The sequence below is a fragment of the Podarcis filfolensis genome (genome assembly GCF_964270895.1).
Source record: "Podarcis filfolensis genome assembly, chromosome: Z".
NCBI classification, from domain to species: Eukaryota; Metazoa; Chordata; class Lepidosauria; order Squamata; family Lacertidae; genus Podarcis; species Podarcis filfolensis.
Window position 1 is genome coordinate 45,725,426 of NC_139617.1, and position 25,856 is coordinate 45,751,281.

The window sequence follows — 25,856 nt, forward strand, 5'->3', positions numbered from 1 at the left end:
GTCTCAACAGCTGCCACAAGAGGGCAGACAACCCACATCTCTAAAGTTCTTGATTTATATTAGCACTGAGCATACATACAAAAGAAATCAGATGGTGCCATAAGGCAACATAGCTGTCAACTTTCCCCCTTTTTTGCGAAGAATCCTATTCGGAATAAGGGAATTTCCCTTTAAAAAAGGGAAACGTTGACAGCTATGTAAGGCAGTCTATCCCAAAACATAGTGTTGGGTGAAATCGTTTTGATGTTCAGCCATGAGTGTTGCTGGTTTTAAGATTTTATATTTTTTGAAAAGGTACTTTAAAAAATATATTTCCTTTACCTGTTTGCATTGATATAAGCAGACTTTAGCTAGAACTCAGGCTCACTTTATTGCAGACTAAGAAAACAGACTGTTTAGTACTCAACTATCCTAGACAGAAACAGAAATGCATTGAGAGTCTAAGGGTGTAGTCTTGCTCAGGTGCGTAATAAGAGGTTCTTTAATCCCATAATGGTCAGATCACTACATAACGTTTGAGGTTTAGTTTTGCTTTTGAGTGAGAAACAGTCTTTGAAACACCATTATTGGCATGCCTAAACTTTCAAGACTTTTAGCTTATTTACTGTCTGTTTCCAATTTATCCTCACAATAACCCTGTGATGCAGGTGAGACTGAGAGATGGTGTCTGGCCCAAGTTCACCACCCGGTGAGTTTCATGGCTTAATGTGAAATTGAACCCTGGCATCCCAGGTCATTACTCCAACACTCTAACCACAACACCACACTGGTTCTCATAGGCTGGGAGAATATCACCAGAGATCCTTGGAGTGAGCACAGGAACAAAGGAAACTGCTTCATATTGACCACTGGTGCATCTAGGTCAAGCTGTCTATACCAGGAGTCCATGGGTGGGTTTCAGTGGGTCCGAGAACCGGGCGCAAATTGTATGCAGAATTGTGTGCCCATATATTTATGTACATTGTTCTGGGAAGGGGATCCATAACTTTTATCAGATTCTCAAGGGGGTCCGTTACCCCGCAAAAGGTTAAGAACCATAGGTCTAAACTGAGTGGCAGCAGCTCTGCAGGGTTTCAAATGGAGGACATTCCCAGTGCTTTTTTCAAGGAAGTAAAGGTAAAGGGACCCCTGACCATTAGGTCCAGTCATGGCCGACTCTGGGGTTGCGGCGCTCATCTCGCTTTATTGGCCGAGGGAGCCGGCGTACAGCTTCCGGGTCATGTGGCCAGCATGACTAAACCGCTTCTGGCGAACCAGAGCAGCACACGGAAACGCCGTTTACCTTCCCGCCAGAGTGTTACCTATTTATCTACTTGCACTTTGACGTGCTTTCGAAGTGCTAGGTTGGCAGGAGCAGGGACAGAGCAACAGGAGCTCACCCCATCGCAGGGATTCGAACCGCTGACCTTCTGATCGGCAAGCCCTGGGCTCTGTGGTTTAACCCACAGCGCCACCCGCATCCCTTTTAAAGGAGGTACACCACCTCTTTTTCCTCTACCACCATCTCACCACCGTCACTTGCCTGCCCACCTGCTTGCTCCCTCACCCCTGCACCTTTGCCACTTTCTTTCCTGTCACTGCTTCCTGAGGCTGCAGGCACAACCTCCCAGAGGTGCTTTGACACGACCTGGAAGGTGCTTTGCCAATCATAAAAAGGTCATGCCAAAACACCTCTGAAAGGCCATGTCTGCAGCCTCAGGAAGTGGAGGAGGAAGAGGCAAGAGGTGGGGAGGAAGGGAACAAGAGGGAGGGCAAGCAGCGATGGGCATGGTGGGGGCATGGTTCATACTGGCACATATATTTCTGCACCTATAATCTGCAGGCAAAGCAGCTGCTCTATCCCTTAGCTACAGCCCTTCCATGCTGAAAATGTGGGTATTACAAGTAGACAAGAGTGCTCCTCTCTTCCTCTCTGAAATACTGGAGGATACACAACTGGATTGTAATGCCGCCTTGTTATTCTTGATCATCCTCAACAAAACCCCACCAACCTTACCCAGGGTCACCAGAAAACCTGAGTCCCCCCTTGCTTTTCACCTGTCAACCGATCGCAACTCGCAGAATGGTTGTTACACCGACAAGGTTCACAGGTGGTCCCGTTGAACATGGAGTAGCCTTCCTGGCACTGGGTGCATTTGGGGCCATCTGAACCAGCTTTGCAGCGACATCTTCCAGAGCTGTTTAAAAACAAACAAGAACAGAGGCGATGTGAGTCAGGGAAGGAGGAATGATGGGAACCTCTTCGGCACAAGACTATTTCATTGAGTGAAGATAGCATGGGAGAAGAGCCAATTCACCATAGAGATAGCAAAGGCTTCTAGATAGTAGGATCTACTTGTCCTTTTTTTTTGCTAGAAGCCCTAACTCCAACAACAACAACCAGGTCAGAGAACCATACAGCTACAGTCTCCCTGGGGTCAGCTAGGGCACAGAACTCTTTTCAGCCCAAGGGCCATAGGAAGAACTGGCACACCCGCCACAGACTATTTTTGACTGTTGGGCAAGTGCTGTTATGACATCAGGTGACAACTTCAGCTGCCAACTGTTTGTTTGCTAGCAGCATCCTCAACCTTCCCTACACCTGACATCATATAAGATGTCAGGTATGGGGCAGACGGATGTAGTTTTGTGGAAAGTTAGGCTCATGGGTTAGAGCCCCCCATCCAAGATCTAATCCAACCCTCTGATTGCTGGAGGAAAGCCAGTGCTAGAGTTCCTCCAACAAGTGGCTGCCTAACCAGCAACAGCTGGGTGAAGTTGGATGCAAAACGGCAAGCCAATAGGCAGAGCCAGTCAACTACTCCATCCCATGTGCCATTGACTGCAATAACTTGCACATAAAAGCACAACTGTGCATCTGCACTGCAACAGAGGAGGGGTTTTTACATGAGGTGCAGAACCCGAACTGAGGTCACAGAACCCCAGCCACACACAAGATCTAGCCCTGGATTTCTTTCAAGCTTCAGCAGCCAAATTTAAAACAGAGTGAGGGGAGGCTGTCTTGTTGCTATGGTTAAGCAAATCTAAGTTTCCCCCAACAGTTTGTGTGTGTGTGTTTTTGCAAATATTGGCCTGGTTGGCACAAAGCACTAAGCCAAACTATAGCTTAGAATGAGTGAATGAATGAGCAGACAAGCTAGTGTACAGTGAGAAAATCACAGCAACTCCCCTGCTTTTTCTCTTGCTAATGCTGTGCTAACAGGAGTTAAGCCATGGTTTGCCTTAGTACTAGAGCCAAATGAGGGCTCAATGTTTGTCTCCCTCTCCAAACAAACCATGGGTTGTTTTCAATTGTATTATTTTTTTATTCGTAATATTTTTAAAGCACTTTTCATCAAAGGTCTCTGAGCAGCTCCCAACAATAATCTAGAGAGAGAGAGATAGAGAGATTAAAAGCAGACGCGATGTAAAATAAAAACTAAACTAAACTATAAACAGAACAGGCTAGGCTAAAAAAGTATTCCGAAAGCCTGGGAAAACAAGGGAATTTGTCGGCACCTCTGAAGGGAAAGAGCCTCAAAGTTGGGGTGCAGTCACCCAGAAGGCCCTGTCTTCTGCTATACTGCAACAAAAGCGGGGTGGGGGGGAGGGAACCACCCTGGAACATTTGTGGTGTAAAGTTACAGAATTTAAGCAATAATTTAAGCGGCATGTACTTATTGGAAATGAAGCAGTATGTCTACACTGAAACATTTGAAAGCGTAAAAGGTACTGAAAGTGGGATCCCACACAATTACTCTGATATTATAATAAAGGATGCCTGGATGGGCCCTTATGGCCCCCCTTTGCATAAAGTTCAGGTTTGGGGTACAACACTATTTGGGTGTAGTTAAGAAATAAGCTACATAAGTGCAGCCCAATCTCACTGAAACTCTTACGCATACCTACTCAGTGACCAGGTTGTTCCCCGGGACAATATGGTTTGAGCATATTACATCAATCCTGGACCGACCACATTGGTTGCCAATTAGTTTCTGAGCCCGATTCAAAGTGCTGGTTTGGGCCTATAAAGCCTAGAATGCCTCAGGATTGCGATACCTCAAAGATTGCCTCTCCCCATATGAATCGGCCCAGACCCTGCGAGCATCAGCTGAGGCCCTTCTTATTTTGCCCCCTTTGTGAGGGGTCCAGAGGGCAACAACATGAGAATGGGCCTTCTCTGCGGTGGCTCCCCACTTGTGGAAAGCTCTCCCAGGAAGGTTTCCCAGGTGTCTTCATTATACACCTTTAGTGCCAGGTGAAAATGTTTCCCTTCCACCAGGCCTTTGGCTGACTGAAGAATCTATGGCCTTTAAAATGTGTTTGTGGGAGGGGGGTTATTGGTAGTTGCTGTTGCTATTATTATATGTACAGTGGTACCTCGGGTTACATACGCTTCAGGTTACAGACTCCGCTAACCCAGAAATAGTACTTCTTCGGGTTAAGAACTTTGCTTCAGGATGAGAACAGAAATTGTGCTCCAGCGGTGCGGCAGCAGCGGGAGGCCCCATTAGCTAAAGTGGTGCTTCAGGTTAAGAACAGTTTCAGGTTAAGAACGGACCTCCGGAACGAATTAAGTACTTAACCTGAGGTACCACTGTATTTTACATTTTATATTTTTATGCTGTAAATCGCCCTGTGATCTTTGGAAGAAGGCTGGCATATAAAATTTCTAATAAATAATAATAATACTCAAAAATAAATCATATTGAGGTCAGTGGGACTGATTTCCAGGTGAGCATAAGATTGCAACTTAAATAGTCATCTGTGTATACTTTCCCACTGAGTTCCAGAAGTCTGCATATTTAAATCTCTTTTCCCACTCGCAGGCCAGCCCAGGGTCTTTGCACAACCCCCACCCCCAATTTTATGCCTCTTGGCTGATGCAAGGCAGAAAAGGAAGTTATTAAACTTTTTAAAGGGGGATCGAGTGCTGGATTTAATGCCCCTCTGGCAGGATGTTCAACTCGATACAGATGGGCCGGGTGTGTGCAATAATTAAAGCTTTCAAGCAAGGCAAGAGGTTTTGCCTCTGGTCAATAAAGCTTCATGAAAACATCCTCTTTCATAGCTCTCATATTGGAAAGGTTCTAGAAGGCTTTTCCAAGAAAAGGTAAACAATTTAAATGTGCCCAAACCACACACACAGAGAGACCCTGCTGTTAAGAAGCTGATTATGGTGTCGAAGAGGAGGTGAAGGAGAAGTCTGGGCATCCCCCCCCGCCCTTAAGACAACAAACTGAATTCACTTCCCAAGCCAAACTTTTTTCTTATTTATTTTTAATTCCTTTTCTTTTTCTTCTTGCATTTTCATGTACTGTTGCTTTTTTTCTTATTGTTTCTTACTGCTTTTTTCTGTACTGTTGCATTTTTCTGACTGCGTATTTTATTGTTGCATTTTTACCCACATATATCTGTCATTTTAATGTGCATCTACTGTTGCATTTTTTACCATTGCCATTTTAATGTCTTTTTATTACCTTTTACAATATTGTGGTTTTAAAATTGCTCTAAGCTGTGCTGAGTGGTGCAGAGGAGCTAGACTGAAATTTCTTTATCGGTAAAATAATTAAAAATGTGGCTACTTTATTTCAGATTGCATGAAGATTCCAACACTACCTACCTAAAAAGCACAGTCTCACTAACATCCCTGTGCATAACAAATCACTTGCTAGGAATGCAAGAAGGCAGCTATTTCCCTTCCAGCGTGGAAACAATCAGCACTGTTTCCATTCTGCTGCACTTCAGTTTCCACCAAATACTACATTATTCACCTTGCTCAATCAATTGATTGATTTTTAAAATTTGACATCATTTCTAAACCGCACATATTTTTCTTGTAAAGCTCTTACATAACAATTCACACAACTTACATCAGAGCTTTCCAAACTTTTCATGTTAGTGACACACTTTTTAGACATGCATTATTTCATGACACAGTAATTCAGTTTTAGTAGCAAACCGGAGGTTAAACTAACCCCTTTTAAGAATGCAGGGAGCATTTGCGCAACACACAACGTGACGCAACACACAGTTTGGAAAGCTCTGACTTACGTAACTTACATTCATTCAGATTTAAGGGAAACATCAAACCAATGTTTTTCAAAAACATTAATAGTGTATATTTTGTGGACTTAAAAAACCCACAAAGTTGTGAGTCAATTTTATTTATTTGACTGATTTCCCTTTCTGACCACAGACAAGTGCATGAACTGCAGCAAGTTCTGCTTCCTTTGAAGTTTTTCTCCAGCTTTCCTATCACTGAGAACCTGAAGAGCTATGCCCGGGAAGAGTTGTCAGTACAGGGCTGCAAGGACAATTGGTCTGATCTGGAATGAGGCTGGTTGAGTGCATTTCCAGCCTCCATGCAATAATAATAATAATAATAATAATAATAATAATAATAATAATTTATTATTTATACCCCGCCCATCTGGCTGGGTTTCCCCAGCCACACTGGGCAGCTTCCAACAAAACACTAAAATACAATAACCTATTAAACGTTAAAAGCTTCCCTAAAGAGAGCTGCCTTTAGATGTCTTCTAAAAGTTTGGTAGTTATTTTTCTCTTTGACATCTGGTGGGAGGGCGTTCCACAGGGAGGGCGCCACTACCGAGAAGGCCCTCTGCCTGGTTCCCTGTAACTTGGATTCTCGCAGCGAGGGAACTGCCAGAAGGCCCTCGGCGCTGGACCTCGGTGTCCGGGCAGAATGATGGGGGTGGAGACGCTCCTTCAGGTATACTGGAATGCTGAATGTGGCTTTACAGAAGACAAATTCCGTAAAATAGGGGCTGGCCCAGTAAAGAGAGAGCTGGTGTGTATGCCTGTGAGTAATGACCAAAGGAGGCTTCTCTCAGGTTCAAGGAGCCAGGTGACGGGGGAAGCCAGCTGTTTTCTTTCTGCTTCACAGACACTTCAGTGCTGCAAGAATAGGGGACAGTCAATAAATCAGTCATGGAACCCGCAAGATGGGGAAGCAGACTGGGTATGATGTTAAGAAATGCACACCTATTGCTTGGGTATACGAAGGGAGGAAGCGAGGGAGGAAGGAAGGATGTCTTTTTTCCCCTCCGTCTCTTCTCTTAGAAGGATCTCAAACAACCCATTCAATGAGATTTAATGACTGAAACATAATCTGCCTCGCCAGTCTTACAAAACAGTCCAGCAAGTCCACAGAAAGGGGAACTGTACAAGAGGGTTCCACAGGGAACCATCTATATTCACCAACCTTTAAACTGAGCTTTAATGGAAACATCACAACCTATATGTTGATTTTCAGGTCAATTAATCTGGATGTGAGATGGGAAAATCAAGAGGGCAGAAATGCCTATTAGCAAGAAAGGGTGAGGGGGCTGGTTTCAGTTTCCCATTGCTCCTCCCTGGCCCCGTCTTGGCTATTTGAAACCATCTGAATTTAATAACACCTTCTGTGTTCCGAGGAAGTGCTCCCCCTCCCCAAGTCCCTGCTCCTGCCACCCCCAACATTATGCAATCTCAGCAAAGCCCCCTTTGTGGTGTTGGGGGTGGGCCGGGGAGGGGAAGGGCAGGAAAAAGGGCAGCTTTATTCCCAGAAAACACTGGGGCATTGTACACATAACATCCCCCGCTTTATGCCACTGAATGGAATCCGTCTGCCTGAAATCTATCGGAGGAGCCCAAATCCTCAAGACCTCTGAAAAGGCATTTTGTGAAATGTCAAAGCACCAAGCGTGTCTGGTCAAGATTATGATGCCCACACCATCGCGTTCTGCCATTCTGGGCACAGGCCCTGGACCAGCTCGCTGTCCATGTGAATTCCACCATGCGGATTTTCAGTGGACAGGGAAGAAACAAAGACATTCATTTTTTTTTTATTTTTTGCCATCATCAAGCCAGATCAGAAGAGAAGAAAAGCTTTGCATAGCCTGCACAACAGTAGGCTTTCAGGAAAAGCTGAGTAATTTCAAAATATGTGGGTTGTATCCAACGCTCGGTCCCAGCGCCTGCCAACCTAGCAGTTCGAAAGCACCCCCGGGTGCAAGTAGATAAATAGGGACCGCTTACCAGCGGGAAGGTAAACGGCGTTCCGTGTGCTGCGCTGGCTCGCCAGATGCAGCTTGTCACGCTGGCCACGTGACCCGGAAGTGTCTGCGGACAGCGCTGGCTCCCGGCCTATAGAGTGAGATGAGCGCACAACCCTAGAGTCTGGCAAGACTGGCCCGAACGGGCAGGGGTACCTTTACCTTTACCTTTTATCCAACGCTAGACCTACTCAGAGTAGACTCACTGGAAATAATAGGCACTGCAGACTTAGGTCTTTTAACTTCGGCAGGGCTACTCTGAGCGGACCCTAACTGGAGACAGTCCTACGGGTGAAATTCAATATTGCACTCATTCTATCAGCTTGCCTCTTGGAAGTATCGCCTCTCTATTCCCCACCCCAGGGCTGTTCTAGAGGTTCTCCTAGGCTCCCCACCTTTAGAGCTGATTTGGAGTGTGTGCAGTGATGGAGGGAGAGGTGAAAAAGTCCCATTGTGCTAGCAGGATTTGTTGCCCTAGCTTCTGCTGGCACAACTATTTAGTTCATTCTGGCCCTGACTATGACTAGGTTGATTAATAGAACCATAGAACTGTATGGCCTTCTCAGTAGCGGCACCCACCATGTGGAACACCCACCCATCAGATGTCAAAGAGATAAACAACTACCTGACATTTAGAAAACATCTGAAGGCAGCCCTGTTCAGGGAAGTTTTTAATGTGTGACATTTTGATGTATTTTTAATATTTGTTGGAAGCCGCCCAGAGTGTCTGGGGAAACCCAGCCAGATGGGTGGGGTACAAATAATAAATTATTGTTATTATATAGAGCTGAAGGGATCCCGAGGGTATTCCAGTCCCCTTCAATGAATGATCCCCTGTCCAATTTGAAACTATACTGGACCCTGCTTAGCTTTGCTCAGGATGTTGCAGCTGATCCCCTTGGCTCTGTCAATTAAAGTTGGATATGGGTAAGATAACATTTCTGAAGCAAGAAGTATCATTTTGTTCTTCTGAAGTCATGCACTCAGGTGGTGCTTGACTCCTGCTTGTAAGATTATTCAAGATGGCGCAATAGTTGTAATAGTTGTTTGTCCCACATCTAACAACTGCACTGCTTCCTTGAGACTGACAGCAGGCGAGCTATCCTCATAGGAATGGAACACAGTGGCAAATTCCATGCAAGTGGATGGATCTGTTCCATCTGTGCAAGGATCCATGCACAGCAAAGGAGTTTGCAGCTGGCATAGAGGGTGACCTATATGTGCATGTAGAGACATAGGGGTCAGAGAGAGAAATTATTTATTTGGCCAAGGGGAGAGGGAAGAGGAACCATAACTGCGCATCAAAGCTATTCTAAAAAGAAGAATAAGAAGCTTTACACACACACAAATTAAAATTTCATTCATTTTTGTTTTTAGTCCAGCCGCACAAACCAATCTCTTTTTTTAAAAAGCAACAACAACTCAGGGTGCAATCTGTCCCTTCCCATGGAAGAGGCAGGCTGGAGGGTCGATGGAGCTGGACTCTCCCCCACCCCCTTCCTGTCTGGGTCTTCGTCTCAAGGGCACTTGCGCGCAAACAGAAGCAAATAGAAAACCATTCATTTTCCACAACTGCCTTTCTTGCAGCTGAGCAAATTTAATTGCGCTGTGCAAAGACGCCATTTACTTGGGGAGTGGGTGAGGCCCTGTTTGCTGAGGAACCAGAATCCTTGGAGCAGTGTCAGGGACTGGCTGGATGAGGAAGAGTGGTAGCAGCCCGGGGTCCAGGGGGCATCTGTGGGGCCTTTGATGGGACAGGGAGGAATCATCAGCAGAGAGTGAGGGAGAAGGGGAGAGGCTTAAGGTAGCCACAGATGCTGAAAGAGCAGGGGCTCTGTCTCCTGCTCTGCAATACAGTGCTACCTCGGGTTAAGAACTTAATTCGTTCCGGAGGTGCGTCCTTAACCTGAAACTGTTCTTGACCTGAGGCACCACTTTAGCTAATGGGGCCTCCTGCTGCCGCCGCGCCGCCAGAGCACGATTTCTGTTCTCATCCTGAAGCAAAGTTCTTAACCCAAGGTACTATTTCTGGGTTAGCGGAGTCTGTAACCTGAAGCGTATGTAACCTGAAGCGTCTGTAACCCGAGGTACCACTGTACAGTCCTGATTTGGCTCCTTCCCCTCCCTCCCTCCCAGCACAGGAACCAAGAGTCGAGAAAAGGCTGGAACAATTAAGAAAAGCGGAGTCACAGTGAGGAGGGAGGTATAAACAAGAGGAAGGAAGGGACAGGAACTTCAGCTTCTGCAACTGACGTGCTTATCTGATGGATGTGCCGTGTGCCGACTCCTTGGTTACTGAGCAATAAAGTTAATTACCGTAAGCGCTGTGCCTGGTTCTGCTCACAGCATCGGACAACAGGCGGAGGAAGGGCTTTTCTGGCAGCCTGACACGAGGCGGGCAAAGCACTTGAGGCCGGGGGCTGAAGGAAGGTGAGCTTATGAACGCTTCTCCTTACCAGCTTACACCTCTCGTCTTCCTTCCCAACTGAAACCAAGTTTCAAGCAGGTATAGAATCACAGAATTGTAGGATTGTAACGGGATACCGAGGGTCATCTAGTCCAACCCCCTGCAATGCAGGAATCTCAGGAAAGCATCCCTGACATGGCCATCCAACCTCTGCTTAAAAACCTCCAGGGAAGGAGAGTCCACAACACCCCTGAGGGAGACTGTTCCACTGTCAAAACAGCTCTTACTGCCAGAAAGTTCTTCCTGATGTGTTTGCATACATCCTCTTCCTCCATCAACTGTAATCAAGCTTTAAATCAGAGGGCAGGGTAAATACTTTGGGCCTGAGGGCCAAATGGAGACCCCCTAGGCCCCTTAGCGTGGCCCTTCGAACTCTCCTCAGGATACAACTCTGCCGCCACCGCAGAGCTTCTGTTGGGGTGTGCTGCAACTGCGGATGTGATTCCGGGGTGCATCTGCAGCCACAGCAGGTCCCAAAAGAGGCTCTGCGGTGGAGTTGGAGGCCCCTGCCTTGTCGCTGTCACGGCACTGGAGAGTGGTGACGGGTGGAGGCTGAGCAGCATGTGCGTGTGCAACAATGACATCATGTCACGTCGTGTCGCACGTGCCACTGGGCACCCACAGTCTGGGGCCCATGTCGGGGGCCGGGGCCTCTGGACTGGAGTGTATCCTCAGTGGGGCCTCTTGCCTCAGTGAGTATCCGGAGTGAGTGTAGAAACTATCTGACTGCAGAAAGGCAAAATTTACATGTTCACCTTTGATCACCAGCATGTGGCCCTCAGAAAGTTGCACAGAACGAGATGTGGCCCTCGGGCTGAAAACAGATCCCCACACTTGATACATGCCCTCATTCTTCCCAACTGTAATACAGTGGTACCTTGGGTTACATACGCTTCAGGTTACATATGCTTCAGGTTACAGACTCCGCTAACCCAGAAATAGTACCTCGGGTTAAGAACTTTGCTTCAGGATGAGAACAGAAATCGTGTGGTGGTGGCACGGCGGCAACAGGAGGCCCTATTAGCTAAAGTGGTGCTTCAGGTTAAGAACTGTTTCAGGTTGAGAACGGACCTCCAGAACAAATTAAGTACTTAACCCGAGGTACCAATGTAAAGCCTTTCAGAATATGTATAGCTGCAAGGTCAGAATCCCACCCACCTTCCCGTCATTGTTTGCTTTCACAGAATCAAAGAATTTATAGAGCTGGACTGGATCCCGAGGGTCATCTAATGCAGGAATCTCAAAACAAAATCCACCATCCAATTCTAAAATCATACCGGACCCTGCTTAGCTTTACTAACAGTTTTAATGCTCCACCACCAGGGGGAGTTTTGATTGTTGTTTTAGCAGGGCAACACTGTATTTTAATTGTTCTAATCTAAGCCATTTGAGTAGCACATGAGCATTAGGAAGGGCTGGGTATAAGTCTCTAAAGAGGTGATATAGTGGAGCGAGAACAAAGACAAATGCAGTTCCAGGAGCAATGAATATGATGTACCGGAGCACCAGGGAACAGCTGGACTCTCCTTGCTCTGGGAAGTGTATAAGGTGATAACGAGGCTTTCAAGTTTCTTTATGACAAATTTGCGTAAAGTCAGAGAATGAGAAAAATAATCAAGCAGCATCTGGATACCTCTTTCCTTTGTTGGGTTTCCTATTTCATGCCAGCAGAATAAATGACACTTACTGGCAAGATAGTTTGTGCTTCTAATTTAAAGCTGGATATTTCAGGTTTTGTAAAACTCAATGTGCTTTCCAAGATGAGCCTATGCCAGGGGTCAGCAACCTTTTTCAGCCATGGGTCGGTCCACCATCCCTCAGACCATGTGGTGGGCCGGACTATATTTTTTGGGGGGAATATGAACAACTTCCTATGCCCCACAAATAACCCAGAGATGCATTTTAAATAAAAGCACACATTCTACTCATGTAAAAACACGCTGATTCCCGGACTGTCCGCAGGCCGGATTGAGAAGGCAATTGGGCCGCATCTGGCCCACGGGCCTTAGGTTGCCTATCCCTGGCCTATGCAGTTGGAGTTGAACCCCACCAGGAAGTTTGGCACACGACTGCAGATTGCTAATCCTAATAAACTGGATATTATATGACCTCATTCTGCTGCACTTTTGGGGGAAAGATAATAATGGATTAACCACTTCTTCCTGTGGACTCTTCTTGGAAATGTGGTTATAGGGCATGACATTATCTCCTGCACATCAAGATTTACAACTACACTGCAGTTCAAAATAAACAAAAGTCACACAGGCTGCATGATCACCAAATAGATTTCTTACCAGTCTCTCACCATAATGTGTGGGGTGGGGAAATTATAAAAATACCGCATAAAAATCCAGTATCAAAATCAGTTGAAATAGCTTACAGTCAGAAGAATGGGGAATAACAATGGAATCTGAAACCTTTCCCCAAACCTTTGCATCATAATAATAACTTAGACTAATGGGATGTAGAATAGAAGACATACATACATACATGAATACATATGCATCAGGTGTGAAAAGGCCAGAGTAAAGAAGACTACCCCCAGCATACAATGAAAGCTATACAATGAAGGTGCCAGACACACCCTCGAGGGGAGAGAATGTTTATCTAATTATCTTATTCTGAAAGAATTAGTAGAAAATGTGGCTTGTCTAACTCCAAAAAAAAAACCACAAACACACACACACACAACCCAAAGCAAACATCTTCTAACCATAAAAAGAATATAGGCAAGAGGTGTCAAAAGATGTTGAAATGAAACCTGGATAGTGTACAATACAAAGGAGATCCCGCTATAAACAGACATACAGCCTCTCACTCTCCCCATAATTAGTTGGTCCAAGCCAGCGTTTGATTGTAGCAGCAGCAGTGGCCATACATCACAGCAGCTTGTCAGGTCAATGTTCATTTCACGCCTCAACCCAATCCTCAGGGAAAGGATTGAGTTTCCCTCTCACAAACCGCATTCTCTACCACACGGACTCTGTTAATAATTAGCTTATCAGGGTGGTGCGAGTGATAAGACTCTTTTGGTCAAGGATGCATGACCAGGAAAAGCGAGTGGCAATACATGGCTCCTGCTGATGCTCAGAGTGCAGCTCCTGTCCCCAGATTTTGATCACAGCCATATCAACAAAGAGTTACAACAGGCATGGGCAAACTCGGCCCTCCAGATGTTTTTGGGACTACAACTCCCATCATCCCTGACCACTGGTCTTGTTAGCTAGGGATGATGGGAGTTGTAGTCCGAAAACAGCTGGAGGACCGAGTTTGCCTATGCCTGTTTTAGCTCAACAGACTGATTGTAATCCGTGTTCAGGCCAATGTGTCTTTTCAAAAGGAGCCCAGAGTGACAATTTATTTGTAAGGTACAAATCACCTTGTATGGTACATATCCATTTTCTTTGTCACTTTTTATTGGTTCCACCTCAAATCTTTGCAACTTCTGCATTAAAAATAAATAAAATAAAAATCCTGAAGGTAATATTGTCCTTACCAACTTTGTTAAGTAAGATTTTCTCTCCCAACAGTGGCTTTCCTACGCAGGTTAAAAGACATACAGTCGCATCTTGGTTGTCAAATGCCTTGCGACTCAAAAGTTTTGGCTCCTGAACGCCGCAAACGTGGAAGTGAGTGATCCGGTTTGCAAATGTTATTTGGAACTCGAACATCTGATGCGGCTTTCGATTGGCTGCAGGAAGCTGCTGCAGCCAATCAGAAGCCACGCCTTGGTTTTCAAACATTTTCAGAAGTCGAACTAGCTTCCAGAACGGATTCCGTTCAAGAACCAAGGTACAATTGTATATACTCTACTTATTGTCTACTGAGTATTGATATTATCATGAGGGCTTTATTGTTCTTTTTGTAAGTCATATGCTTACGTTGGAAAAAAATCAACAGAATACTTACAAGTAAATTATTAATGAGTAAGATTTCCCCTTCCTACAAAGGAAGCCTTTAGCCGTGGTTCCTGCATTGTAGGGGTTGGACTAGATGACCCCCAGGGATATTTTCCAATGCTATAATTCTAGGGCGGGGGAATAAGCATAGCTGCACAGCAAGGAAGCAAACCCTCTCTTTGACACAAACACACGGTTCAAAAGGGAAAGTACAAAGATGGTGGTGGGTGGTGCTCACGTCACCCCATTCCTTACTTGTCGCAGGACAGGGATTCAGAGCCCTCGGAATAGCAGCCGCACCAAAGGCACTGCCCACTTGTGGGGTCTGGGTAATAGCCTTCCCCACATCCTTCGCAGTGCAGACCCACGTGTCCCGTCCGGCATTCACACTGCCTTGTCGTGGTGTTGCAGTCGCTCGGGCCAGTGCTCCCAACAGAACTGCAGTTACAGATGATGAAGTCTGCAAAAGGGATTGAAAAAAGGAAAGAAAAAGGAATTAAAATGGAGATCTCTCTCACGCCCACACACGGAAACAGGTTCACATTAATCATTTATTGGTTCTGCAGGCTGCCCATAGAGTAAATTAACTATATCTCCTGGGACAGAGTTCAGCATCCCTTTTTTTTTTTTGGCCTGCAGGTATTTTTGTTTGTTTGTTTGTTTTCAAAGGTTTTATTAAACCTGTGTCATATCCTGTAGGCCTGTGAAAAGCACCTTGAGCTGAAAGAGGAAGTAGAAAACAGAATCACACTCCTCTAAGTTCCTCCTTCATTAGCAGGGATGCAGGGGTGGGGAGACCATCACCCTCACCACCCACTGATCAATGGGGCAGTGAGCATCAGTGGTAGGAGAGGGGGGCACTCAAAGGCTTTGGTCCATAGGCTTGCTCTGGGAGATTAGCAAAAAATATGTACGGTGTGCAGATAGAGGCTTGGATGTCTCCTGCCCCCTCACCTCCACTGTATTATTTAATTTTGCCACTTTGGTTTCAAATTTATTTTTTGATGTTCCAAACCCTTAGCTGTTTTTTAAATTTTTCTTTCCATAACCATGGCAGCTAAATAATTATTTTTTTAAAAGGAAAAGCAATACACACATCCAAGACATGCAGAAAATATTGATTTTACAGCTGTTCCTTTGTCATGGGCTTGGTAGAAACCATTAAGTGGCTCATGGGCCTCTCATGATGTATAACTTTAATCATAAAAACTGGAAAAATACTGCCCCCCCCACCGCCCTTTTGAAAAGCCACCATACTTGGAAGACCAGAGATGTAATAGAGGAAACACAACCCCAGGACTATTTTCACTGCAGGAGCAATCAAAGAGCTCCTTTGTAATTGATAAAACCTCGTTGCTCTGACAAATTGGGGTGATAAGTATTTCATGTTCTTTTGTGACATAAAGTATAAAGCCAGGGAAGGCTGCCCCACCCCCTACCCAGGTTATCACAGTGTTAAGGAAAATTCTGGGGTGAGAGACTAGTCAACAGTTCAGCTCGTCAGGGTACCAGTCCCCCGCAGGTCCATGCGGTCAGTAAAAGAAGGAAATTCCAGCCAAGCAATTTGGAGCAAAAGAAGCAGTCAGTAGTCTTAGATCCTTTATTGTTGCGCAACAGGTTCAACAGGAGCGAGAGAACCCCCAGCATGGGGCGACATTGACTTTTAAAACTTCCCACCACATCTCAGAATACAGTTCGCATAGCATCATTGATACATCATGTTTACATCACTGACGTGTCACCAAAGGGGAGGGGCAGACACTGGTTCAACCTTGGCAAACATGTCCAGACGAGTCCTTGGTCCAAGATTAGCATAGGCAAAACATGTGGGGGCAAGATTCAGGTATAAGATTAGCATAGGCAAACACCTCTGAAGTCCCACCACCCAAAATACAATACAGTGGTACCTCAGGTTAAGTACTTAATTCGGTCTGGAGGTCCATTCTTAACCTGAAACTGTTCTTAACCTGAAGCACCACTTTAGCTAATGGGGCCTCCTGCTGCCGCCGCACCGCCAGGGCACGATTTCTGTTCTCATCCTGAAGCAAAGTTCTTAACCTGAAGCACTATTTCTGGGTTAGCGGAGTCTGTAACCTGAAGCGTCTGTAACCTGAAGCGTCTGTAACCTGAAGCCGTCTGTAACCTGAGGTACCACTGTAGAACTTCCTTTGCATGTCTCGACCCCTAGCCAAGTCTGGTGATGGGATTAGGCTTTCCTTGGCCAAAAATCAGCTCAGCAATTGTCACTTCTGGCCACTTGCTTGAGTCCCTTTTTCAAGGGCAAAATAGCGTTGGAATGGAGGAAACTGGCAAAGGAGTTGATTTTATATGATTTTTAAAGCTAGGTAACTTCCCTGAGCTGTCAAGTTGAAAGGATACATTCAGGCATAATATTTGTAACATTTAACAACTTTAAAGATGTGCCCCCCCCCCGTAATTTCTGTAACAACAGAAATCACAGAATTGTAGTGTTGGATGGGACCCCAAGGGTCATCCAGTCCAACCCCCTGCAATGCAGGAATCTCAGCTAAAGCATCCATGGCAGATGACCCTCCAACCTCTGCTTAAAACCCCCCAAGGAAGGAGAGTCTACAACTTCCCAAGGGAGACGGTTCCACTGTCAAACAGCTCTTACTGTCAGTTGGCCTTCCACTCCCATCAGCCCCAGTGAGCAAGTCCAATGGTCAGGGACGGTGCAAGCTATACTCCAACAACTGTGAATAGCGCAGCCGGTACAGCAGGAGACACTCAAGACTTTGGGTTTGAGTCCCACATTGAGCAAAGATTCCTGCACTGAAGGGGGTTGGGCTAGATGACCTTTGCAGTCCTTTCCAATTCTACAATTCTAACATCTGGAGGGGCACCATGTTGGCTATCCCTGGCACAGAAGCCAGAAAAAGCAAAAAATAATTGTGCAGCAACTAGATACTTCTTCCCTTCTCTTTGATGGGGTTCCTACACTAGCAGTTGAAATGAAAATATTATTTCCATTTCTAACTTAAAGTTTAGGGTCTTTCATTGTGGTGCCATCTACTAGCTGCCATTCCAAACCTATTAGACAGGTATCCTTTTTGAACCGCTTTTAATGCCTGCTAAGACTTTTTTTGTTTAGGCAAGCCTACCCAGACATATAATTATATCATTATTATTTCCCCCAAAAAATCTATTAATTTTACTTGTGTTTTGATCCATTTAATTTGTTTACCCTATTTAAAGTTTGTTCCTGCTGCTATTTTTAATAGATATTTTATACCGTTTTATGTATAATCTGCCTTGGAGATTTTAGATACCGTATTTTTCGCTCTATAAGACGCACCAGACCACAAGACGCACCTAGTTTTTGGAGGAGGAAAACAAGAAAAAAAATATTCTGAATCTCAGAAGCTAGAACAGCAAGAGGGATTGCTACACAGTGATCCCTCTTACTGTTCTGGCTTCTGGGATAGCTGCACAGCCTGCATTCACTCCATAAGACACACACACATTTCCCCTTACTTTTTAGGAGGGAAAAAATGAGTTTTATAGAGCAAAAAATACGGTATACGTTTGTTTGTTTGTTTTTTTAAAGGTTGCTATTCAGCTGGCTGAAGATCTTTTGCTAAAGCTCAATGTTTGTTTTGCAGGATTAACCCATAGAAACTGAAGTAAGCATACCTGATTTCAATACAGTAGTTTGCTCATGCTGCGAAAGGCAACAAGGGTTGCCAAGCATTTTAGGCATGTGGACACATTTGGATTTTTAAGCGACTGCCAAGGGCACCATCATCTACGGTCCCTTCTCTTCCTCAACCTCCAGATCACACAAACACCCCCCCCCCCGAAAGCACAACCCACGGAAAATTTACTTTCCGAAGGATCTGAGTGAAAGTCAGAGCCAGTAGAATTAATTGGAGCCTTGAAAATCCAGAACTGAAAGAGTTTTATTTGTCCAACTTCCTCCTTCAGAAGGCACTGGGGCGGTTGCCCCAGGCACAAGATTGTTAGGGGTGAAAAATCCCAACACCCGGTCATGGCCAGCATTTATTTTGGGGGGACAGGGCAGGCTTTATGTTAGGGGGGCAGAAGTGAGTTATCTGTGATGCAACTGAATTAGCTGCATGCTTCTATAGCTGGGCTCTGTCGAAAACGGCTTCTCCGTGCGAACCAGGAAGTGACCTCACCAAACAACAGAACAACTCTTCTTTTCTTATCTCTGCGGCTGCAATCTCCTGGGTGACTGCTGCTAAGCAGCTGAATGTGCATGCGTACTCCACCAGTTTCCCTCCCTCCCACCTCCACACAGCCCTGGGCACTGGCAACCCACGCTAGGCCACTGTGTTGTTGCTCCTCAGCAGCTAACTTTAAGAGGTATACAGTGGTACCTCAGGTTAAGAACTTAATTCGTTCCGGAGGTCCGTTCTTAACCTGAAACTGTTCTTAACCTGAAGCACCACTTTAGCTAATGGGACCTCCCGCTGCCACCGTGCTGCCAGAGCACGATTTCTGTTCTCATCCTGAAGCAAAGTTCTTAACCCGAGGTACTATTTCTGGGTTAGCGGAGTCTGTAACCTGAAGCATCTGTAATCTGAGGTACCACTGTACTACCTCTGAACATAGAGGTTCTATCTAGTGATTATGATAAGCAGCTATTGATGGATGCCTCCTCCGTGAATTTGTCTAATCCTCTTTCAAACCCATGTAAGCTAGGAATTTACAGTGTTATGAAAGAGGGAATTGGAAGGGACTCTGAGGGTCATCTAGTCCAACTCCCTGCAATGCAAGAATCACAGCAAAAGCATCCATGTCAGATGGCCAACCATGCTCTGCTGAGAAATCTCAAAGGAAGGAGAGCCCACCACCTACCAAGGGCATAGAATCAGCTGTATGGTTGGAAGGGACTCTGAGGGTCATCTAGTCCAACCCGCCTGCACTGCAGGAATAATCCTATCGTGGGGCCTCTGGCTCTCAGCAACACAGCATCCCATGGGACTGTGCACTGAGCAACTAGAGCAAAGAAAGGTGTGGAATCTGCTGCTGTGATTGGCTGGCTGTTTGAAGCCTCCCGATTGGCCGGCCCAGATAGAATCATAGAATGGGAGAGTTGGAAGGGGCTCCATCTAGTCTAATCCATAGCTGTCAAGTGTCCCTTATTTGAAGGGACAGTCCCTTATTCCAGCACCATGTCCTGCTGCTGTCCCTTATTGATGGATGTCCCTTAAATGTCCCTTAAATGATGTCCCTTAAATTTCAAAGGAAGCAGCTCCTCTCCCTCCCGGCCAGGGAGGAGGGAGGCTCCAACTGTGTTGCTTGGCTGTGTTGCTCACCCAATAAGAAGTCTAAGAACGACTGGGGGGTGGAGCTTGCATGCCTTGTGTGTGGCTAGTTAATGCAAGCTGAGGGGTTTTTTGAATACTGGACGCCATTTTGTTGCACATGCTGCTGCAAACTTTGCAGTGCAAAGCCAGGCCGGGGAGCCATCTTAAGTTGAGGCTGCATAGGCCTTGTGGTGCATGTGATTCAGATTCTATTCAGTTGAACCTCTGGTTACAAAGTTGGTTGGACAGTGTTCTCGAAGCTACCAGCATGAGTTTGACCAGACTGCAGGAGGACAGGAAGACTGGAGTGCCTGGAACAGGTGAGGCTGCAGGTCCCTTATTTTCAAGGCTGCTGGTCCCTTATTTTCAAATCTGTAAGTTGACAGCTATGGTCTAATCAGCTCAAACACAGGAATCTTAACTCAAACATCCATGACAGATGCCCATTCAGTCTTTGGTTAATAACTGCCAGTGAGTCACAGAACCATAGAATTGCAGGGTTAGAAGGGACCCCAGGGGTCATCCTTGACAGACAGCTAACCTATCTCTTCTTAAAAACTTCCAAGAAAATGCTATTTTCTTCTTCCTCCTCTCACTTCTCTTCCATGATTTTAAAACCCCACCATTCAGTGAGACAACGAGCGCCTGAAAGAAGGCCTTGCTCCAGTTTAGCACCTTGTATATAACACCTCATTGCAAAGCAACTTGACCAGTTTGGGCCCCCCTGCCCGGCCTTATTGATTCATATACCGCCTGGAAGCTTCCAGCTGTTGAATGAACTACATTGCTTTTTTTAAGATCAGGAAAAGATTTGCAATTTGGTGGCTGCAGACACACACAGCAATGGGGTGGTGTGGAGAGAGACAAAGAAACCATTGATAGCTTGAAGTGAGCTCCTGGCTGCTCCCTTTTGCAAGCAGGGTTCACTGGCAGCACCGATCAGCTGCTTGACACTGGGCCTACCATAATGGGCTGCACTGGGGAGTTCCCCATCAGGAATATTACAGCCCCTTCCCAGCAGTCAAAAGTCGGCCCACAGCAGTAGGGGGAGAAGGATCCAGCCCACTAGCAGGATCCAATCCCCTTCTTGTGCTCTAACAGTGCCCTGACTGAAAAAGAAGTACAGTATACAGTCATACCTCAGGTTAAATATGCTTCAGGTTGAGTGTTTTCAGGTTACGCACTGCGGCGACCCAGAAGTAACAGAACGCATTACTTCTGGGTTTCACTGCTCACGCATGCGCAGACGCTCAAAATGCGACCTGCGCACGCACAGACATGCAGTCGTTCTACTCAGGATGCGAACGGGGCTCCGGAACAGATCCCGTTCGCATCCAGAGGTACCACTATATTTACAAAGTGACAAGGCTGTGTTCAGTGTATCTCTGAGTAGTACATTGGGTGAGCAAAAATGACCTATTTGCACAAGGTTTTTTCCTCCTCTCCTCCACTCTGCAACCTCCTCCCCCCAATAAATCTGTTCTGGGGGCTCCATAAGTCTCTGCTACCCCACAACCCTTCAGAGCAGATATGGAGATGGCCCAAGGCAGTGTGTGTTAATGTGTCTTTTCCCTGAAACGATTGGGTGGCAGTTCATGCGGTTGGCAGGCCTGCACCAATCTGTGTTCCTGCCTCTTTGATATAGCAGCCATTTTGCATGATGTCATGCAACTGCCCCGCCCCTTTGCAGCCATTTTGTGACTGGCACCCACGATACTTTTCTCAAAATTTCAAATGTGCCCCCTGGCCCCCCCAAAAGCCCCCTGGCAACTCTTGCTTTATTCACTAAACAGCAGTTTAATTCAGGAGAGCACCTTAAGGGAGCTGAGCAAGTTCAATCTTGTTGCTCAGACATGGAGTTTCCATTGCAAAGTGCTGGTGTGACGTAGATCTATGATGAATCCAGTGGACATGCAGAGACGTAAAGAATTTCACCCAAAAGCCATTACAGTCATAAAATCATAATGCCTGTGTTCTGCCATTAGATTTGCTCATATTACTTTGGAGGCATATTAAAACTACAGAGTTAAACAAGCATTAATTGGTAATTTCTTAATATCTGTTTGCATCAATATTGGAAAAACATTGTAGGAAACAGATCCTTCCTTCATTAGAAGGCGAGGGAAGATTTGCTGCATGTAATACTCACATATAAAAGTGTATGGGATAAAGCATTCTTGACAAAGCTAACATATTGTGAAAGAGACATCAAAGTATATGAACAAGTCCGACCCCGACCCCCACCCATCCACTCATGGAATCTGGACACTGCTGGGGAAAAATAACAGGAGCACTTCGTAAACCACAACTGATTTTTTTGTACACAATGGCATTGTATATCCATATAAGTTCTAGAACAGACCCACTTAAATTGATGGGTTTAAGTTAGTAATGCCCATTATTTTCAATGGATCTTGTCTGAGCAGAACAAGCATTGGCTAAAATGCCATATTTATATTTATATTTCATGTGTACACATATAAAAGACATTTTATTCCTTTTAAGAGGATTTATCTTTTTTGGGGGGGTGTTGGGACGCGGGTGGGGCTGTGGTCTAAATCACAGATCCTGGGGCTTGCCAATCAGAAGGTTGGTGGTTCGAATCCCCGCAATGGGATGAGCTCCCAATGTTCAGTCCCAGCTCCTGCCAACCTAGCAGTTCGAAAGCACGTCAAACTGCAAGTAGATACATAGGTAATGCTCTGGCGGGAAGGTAAATGGCGTTTCCATGTGCTGCTCTGGTTCTCCAGAAGCGGCTTAGTCATGCTGGCCACATGACCCGGAAGCTGTATGCCAGCTCCCTCGGCCTATAGAGCGAGATGAGTGCGTAACTCCAGAGTCGTCCGCGACTGGACCTAACGGACAGTGGTACCTTTACCTATATATATGTGTGTGTGTGAATTTTTAGTAGCAGCATTATACTTTCATTGTGTTTAGTAGTAATAGCGCATTGGAGGAAACAAATAGCCTTTTTCATTTGAAGGTAAGACTTTCCATATAATATTACAGTGGTACCTCAGGTTAAGAACTTAATTTGTTCTGGAGGTCTGTTCTTAACCAGAAACTGTTCTTAACCTGAAGCACCACTTTAGCTAATGGGGCCTCTCGCTGCTGCCGCGCCGCCGGAGCATGATTTCTGTTCTCATCCTGAAGCAAAGTTCTTAACCCGAGGTAATATTTCTGGGTTAGTGGAGACTGTAACCTGAAGCATCTGTAACCTGAAGCGTCTGTAACCCATGGTACCACTGTAATCAATATGCTTTTTAAAAGGAAAAATCTGACCCCTCTTTTCATTTTGAACTTTTATGATTTTTGTACCTCTTCTTGATAATCCATTATGCTTTTCATTCTCTACCAGATAATACATTTAAACAACAAACAATGATGATGGTAAAAAGCTTTACGTAACTGGGCAGTGTCTTTGAGCTCTTTCATATCCTTCCATGACATTCTTCCCGGCAATTCAAGAGCTGTCCCTACAATCTAGCAGCAACTCACGAAAGCAAGCTGCTGCCCCCCACCCTGGCTCCCCGCTTTAAACATTACATGTCATCGACTTGTCTTGCCAGCAGTGCATAAGCTCCTCAATAAATGATGATCACAGGGAAAACCTTCCAACTGCTGACAAGGCATCTTAAGAAACTGAAGACAGAAACAAAGCATTCCCTAAATTCACAAAGTCAATGAGATCATCATCAGCTCTTATCTCCTTCAGTGGCTTTCTCCTAGGCACAACTGCATCCGGTTAAGCCCCAAGGAGCTCAGGGAAATGGGTATAGAATCTATGGATGCTATTTTTATTTATATCCCACCTCTCTTCTGACAAGAATCTGAAGACATTGTGCATGTGGGTCTTCACCCACCCAAGGCCTCATGAGAGCCAACTCCTAGGGCAGTGATGGCCAAACTTGGCTCTCCAGCTGTTTTGGGACTACAATTCCCATCATCCCTGACCACTGGTCCTGTTAGCTAGGGATGATGGGAGTTGTAGTCCCAAAACAGCTAGAGGGCCAAGTTTGGCCATCACTGTCCTAGGGGCTGAGGGGTATTCGGCTCCCCCAACAAAATATTTGAGGGGGTCAGCCCCCCTCCCAAGTTGATGGACATTGCCATTCAAATAGGGTGTATGCACTATGCCATGTGATTGATTATGTGGGGTGGGTCTTACCAGTCCCCCCCCCATTTAATTCAAGTTGGCACCACTGCAAGCCCTTGAACAGACCTAAACCTGCCTACTTTGGGCAAAGTGGCAACCTCTCTTGCCCCCAGGCCAATGTATGCAAAAAGACATTGCCAAGTGGGGAATGTGCAGAAAAGGGCAAGCAAAACGATCGGGGGAAGTGAGTACACCAAGAGGCTGGGGAAGAGATGATGATGATGATGATGATGATGATGATAATAATAATAATAATAATAATAATAATAATAATAATAATTTATTTATACCCCGCCCATCTGGCTGGGCTTCCCCAGTCACTCTGGGCAGCTTCCAAAAAAATATTAAAATACTGTAATACATCAAACATTAAAAGCTTCCCTAAACAGGGCTGCCTTAAGATGTCTTCTGAATGTAAGGTAATTGTTGATCGCTCTGACATCTGGTGGGAGGGCGTTCCACAGGGAGGGCGCCACTACTGAGAAGGCCCTCTGCCTGGTTCCCTGTAACTTGGCTTCTCGCAGCGAGGGAACTGCCAGAAGGCCCTCGGAGCTGGACCTCAGTGTCCGGGTAGAACAATGGGGGTGGAGACGCTCCTTCAGATATACTGGACCGAGGCCGATTGTCAGTAGTACTCTACCAGTGCCAATCAGATTCCTGTGGGAACCTACCCTACCTCACTGTCTGTTTATAGAAGTTTTAATTGTATTAGTACTGATATTTCCACCAGCATGGGTTCATTGGGAGGAAGATGCAATGTGTAATCTATCTAACCTCAATACGTAAAAAATGCAAAAGAGGTTTATGGGGGGAAATGTTTTTTTTTTTTTAGTTATGTCTTGGAAAATCAAGTTCACTGATAATTTCCATTCTTCTGCTGCTTTCAGTTTGCTATGGCAGTATTCCTTTATGCTCTTTATCTTTGGTAAATAGAAAGTACACAGGTCTGAGCTCCACTGATGTGGTTCTCAAGGTTGAAATAGGCTCTCCACCGCGGCCTAATTTAAGCAATCATTTATTTCCCACAAAGCAGAGGATTGGTTTGTCACAACCGAGTTTGGAAAAGCTGAACTACCAACGGTGGGGTGGGCAGAGGGTTAAATTCTCACAGATCCTATCATGTGTAACCATAAGCTTAATCATCTGGTGTTCTCTCCATCTCTATCTTCTGATCTCCATGTACAGTACTGCACCACAAATCCATAACCTGCTCCTTTTTTCTTTCTTTCTTTCTTTTTTTGAAGTGGGTGGTGGGAATACAGAAATAAAATAATAATCTAAAAATTCAGCACGAGCTGCAAGTTCAGCATAAAAGCATGCAAATTGCCGGTTGCCTATGCAAAGCAAGCAGATTTGTACAAAACATATTGAGCAGCTGCCTAGTTTAATCTAGAGTGCAGCATGAAAAGGCAAACCTTCCCAGTGTCACACTGAGGCTGATTCCTCTTTGATAGATGATAGATAGATGAAATAAAAAATAGACATATAATAATCCTCATCTCTAAAGGCAAAAAGTGGGGAACCTGCAGCAAACCCTTAGTGAATTAGTTGCTGAAATTTATGTTGCCCTCAGTCTGTTTTCAAGTACAGTGGTACCTCGGGTTACAGATGCTTCAGGTTACAGATGCTTCAGGTTACAGCCTCCACTAACCCAGAAATAGTACTTCAGGGTAAGAACTTTGCTTCAGGATGAGAACAGAAATTGTGTGGTGGCAGCGGGAGGCCGCATTAGCTAAAGTGGTACCTCAGGTTAAGAACAGTTTCAGGTTAAGAACGGATCTTCAGAACGAATTAAGTTCTTAACCAGAGGTACCACTGTAGATGGAAATGATGGCGGGACGATCTAGGGATGGTGGGGCAGGAAACAGGGAGAGGAGGGGCAAGTTTAAAAAGTGGCTGAACTACCCCTTTTTGGATCTAGCCCCACCCACACATTGCAAAAGGCAACATTTCATACTGCAGTCAACAGATTTATTTTACTTAAATTTGCTTGACTTATGA

At 45.4% G+C, this 25,856-nt stretch overlaps 1 protein-coding gene across 1 annotated transcript in view; it reads right to left on the reverse strand.

Annotated features, from left to right (window-relative positions):
• Positions 1-25,856, reverse strand: part of MEGF9 (multiple EGF like domains 9) — a 93,083-nt gene that overhangs the window by 14,101 nt on the left and 53,126 nt on the right. Inside the window, exons 2-3 of the mRNA XM_083597308.1 lie at positions 14,661-14,865; positions 2,038-2,177 (exon numbers count right to left, since the gene is read on the reverse strand). Coding sequence (XP_083453434.1) covers positions 2,038-2,177; positions 14,661-14,865 — 345 coding nt within the window. The remainder of the gene's footprint in view (positions 1-2,037; positions 2,178-14,660; positions 14,866-25,856) is intronic.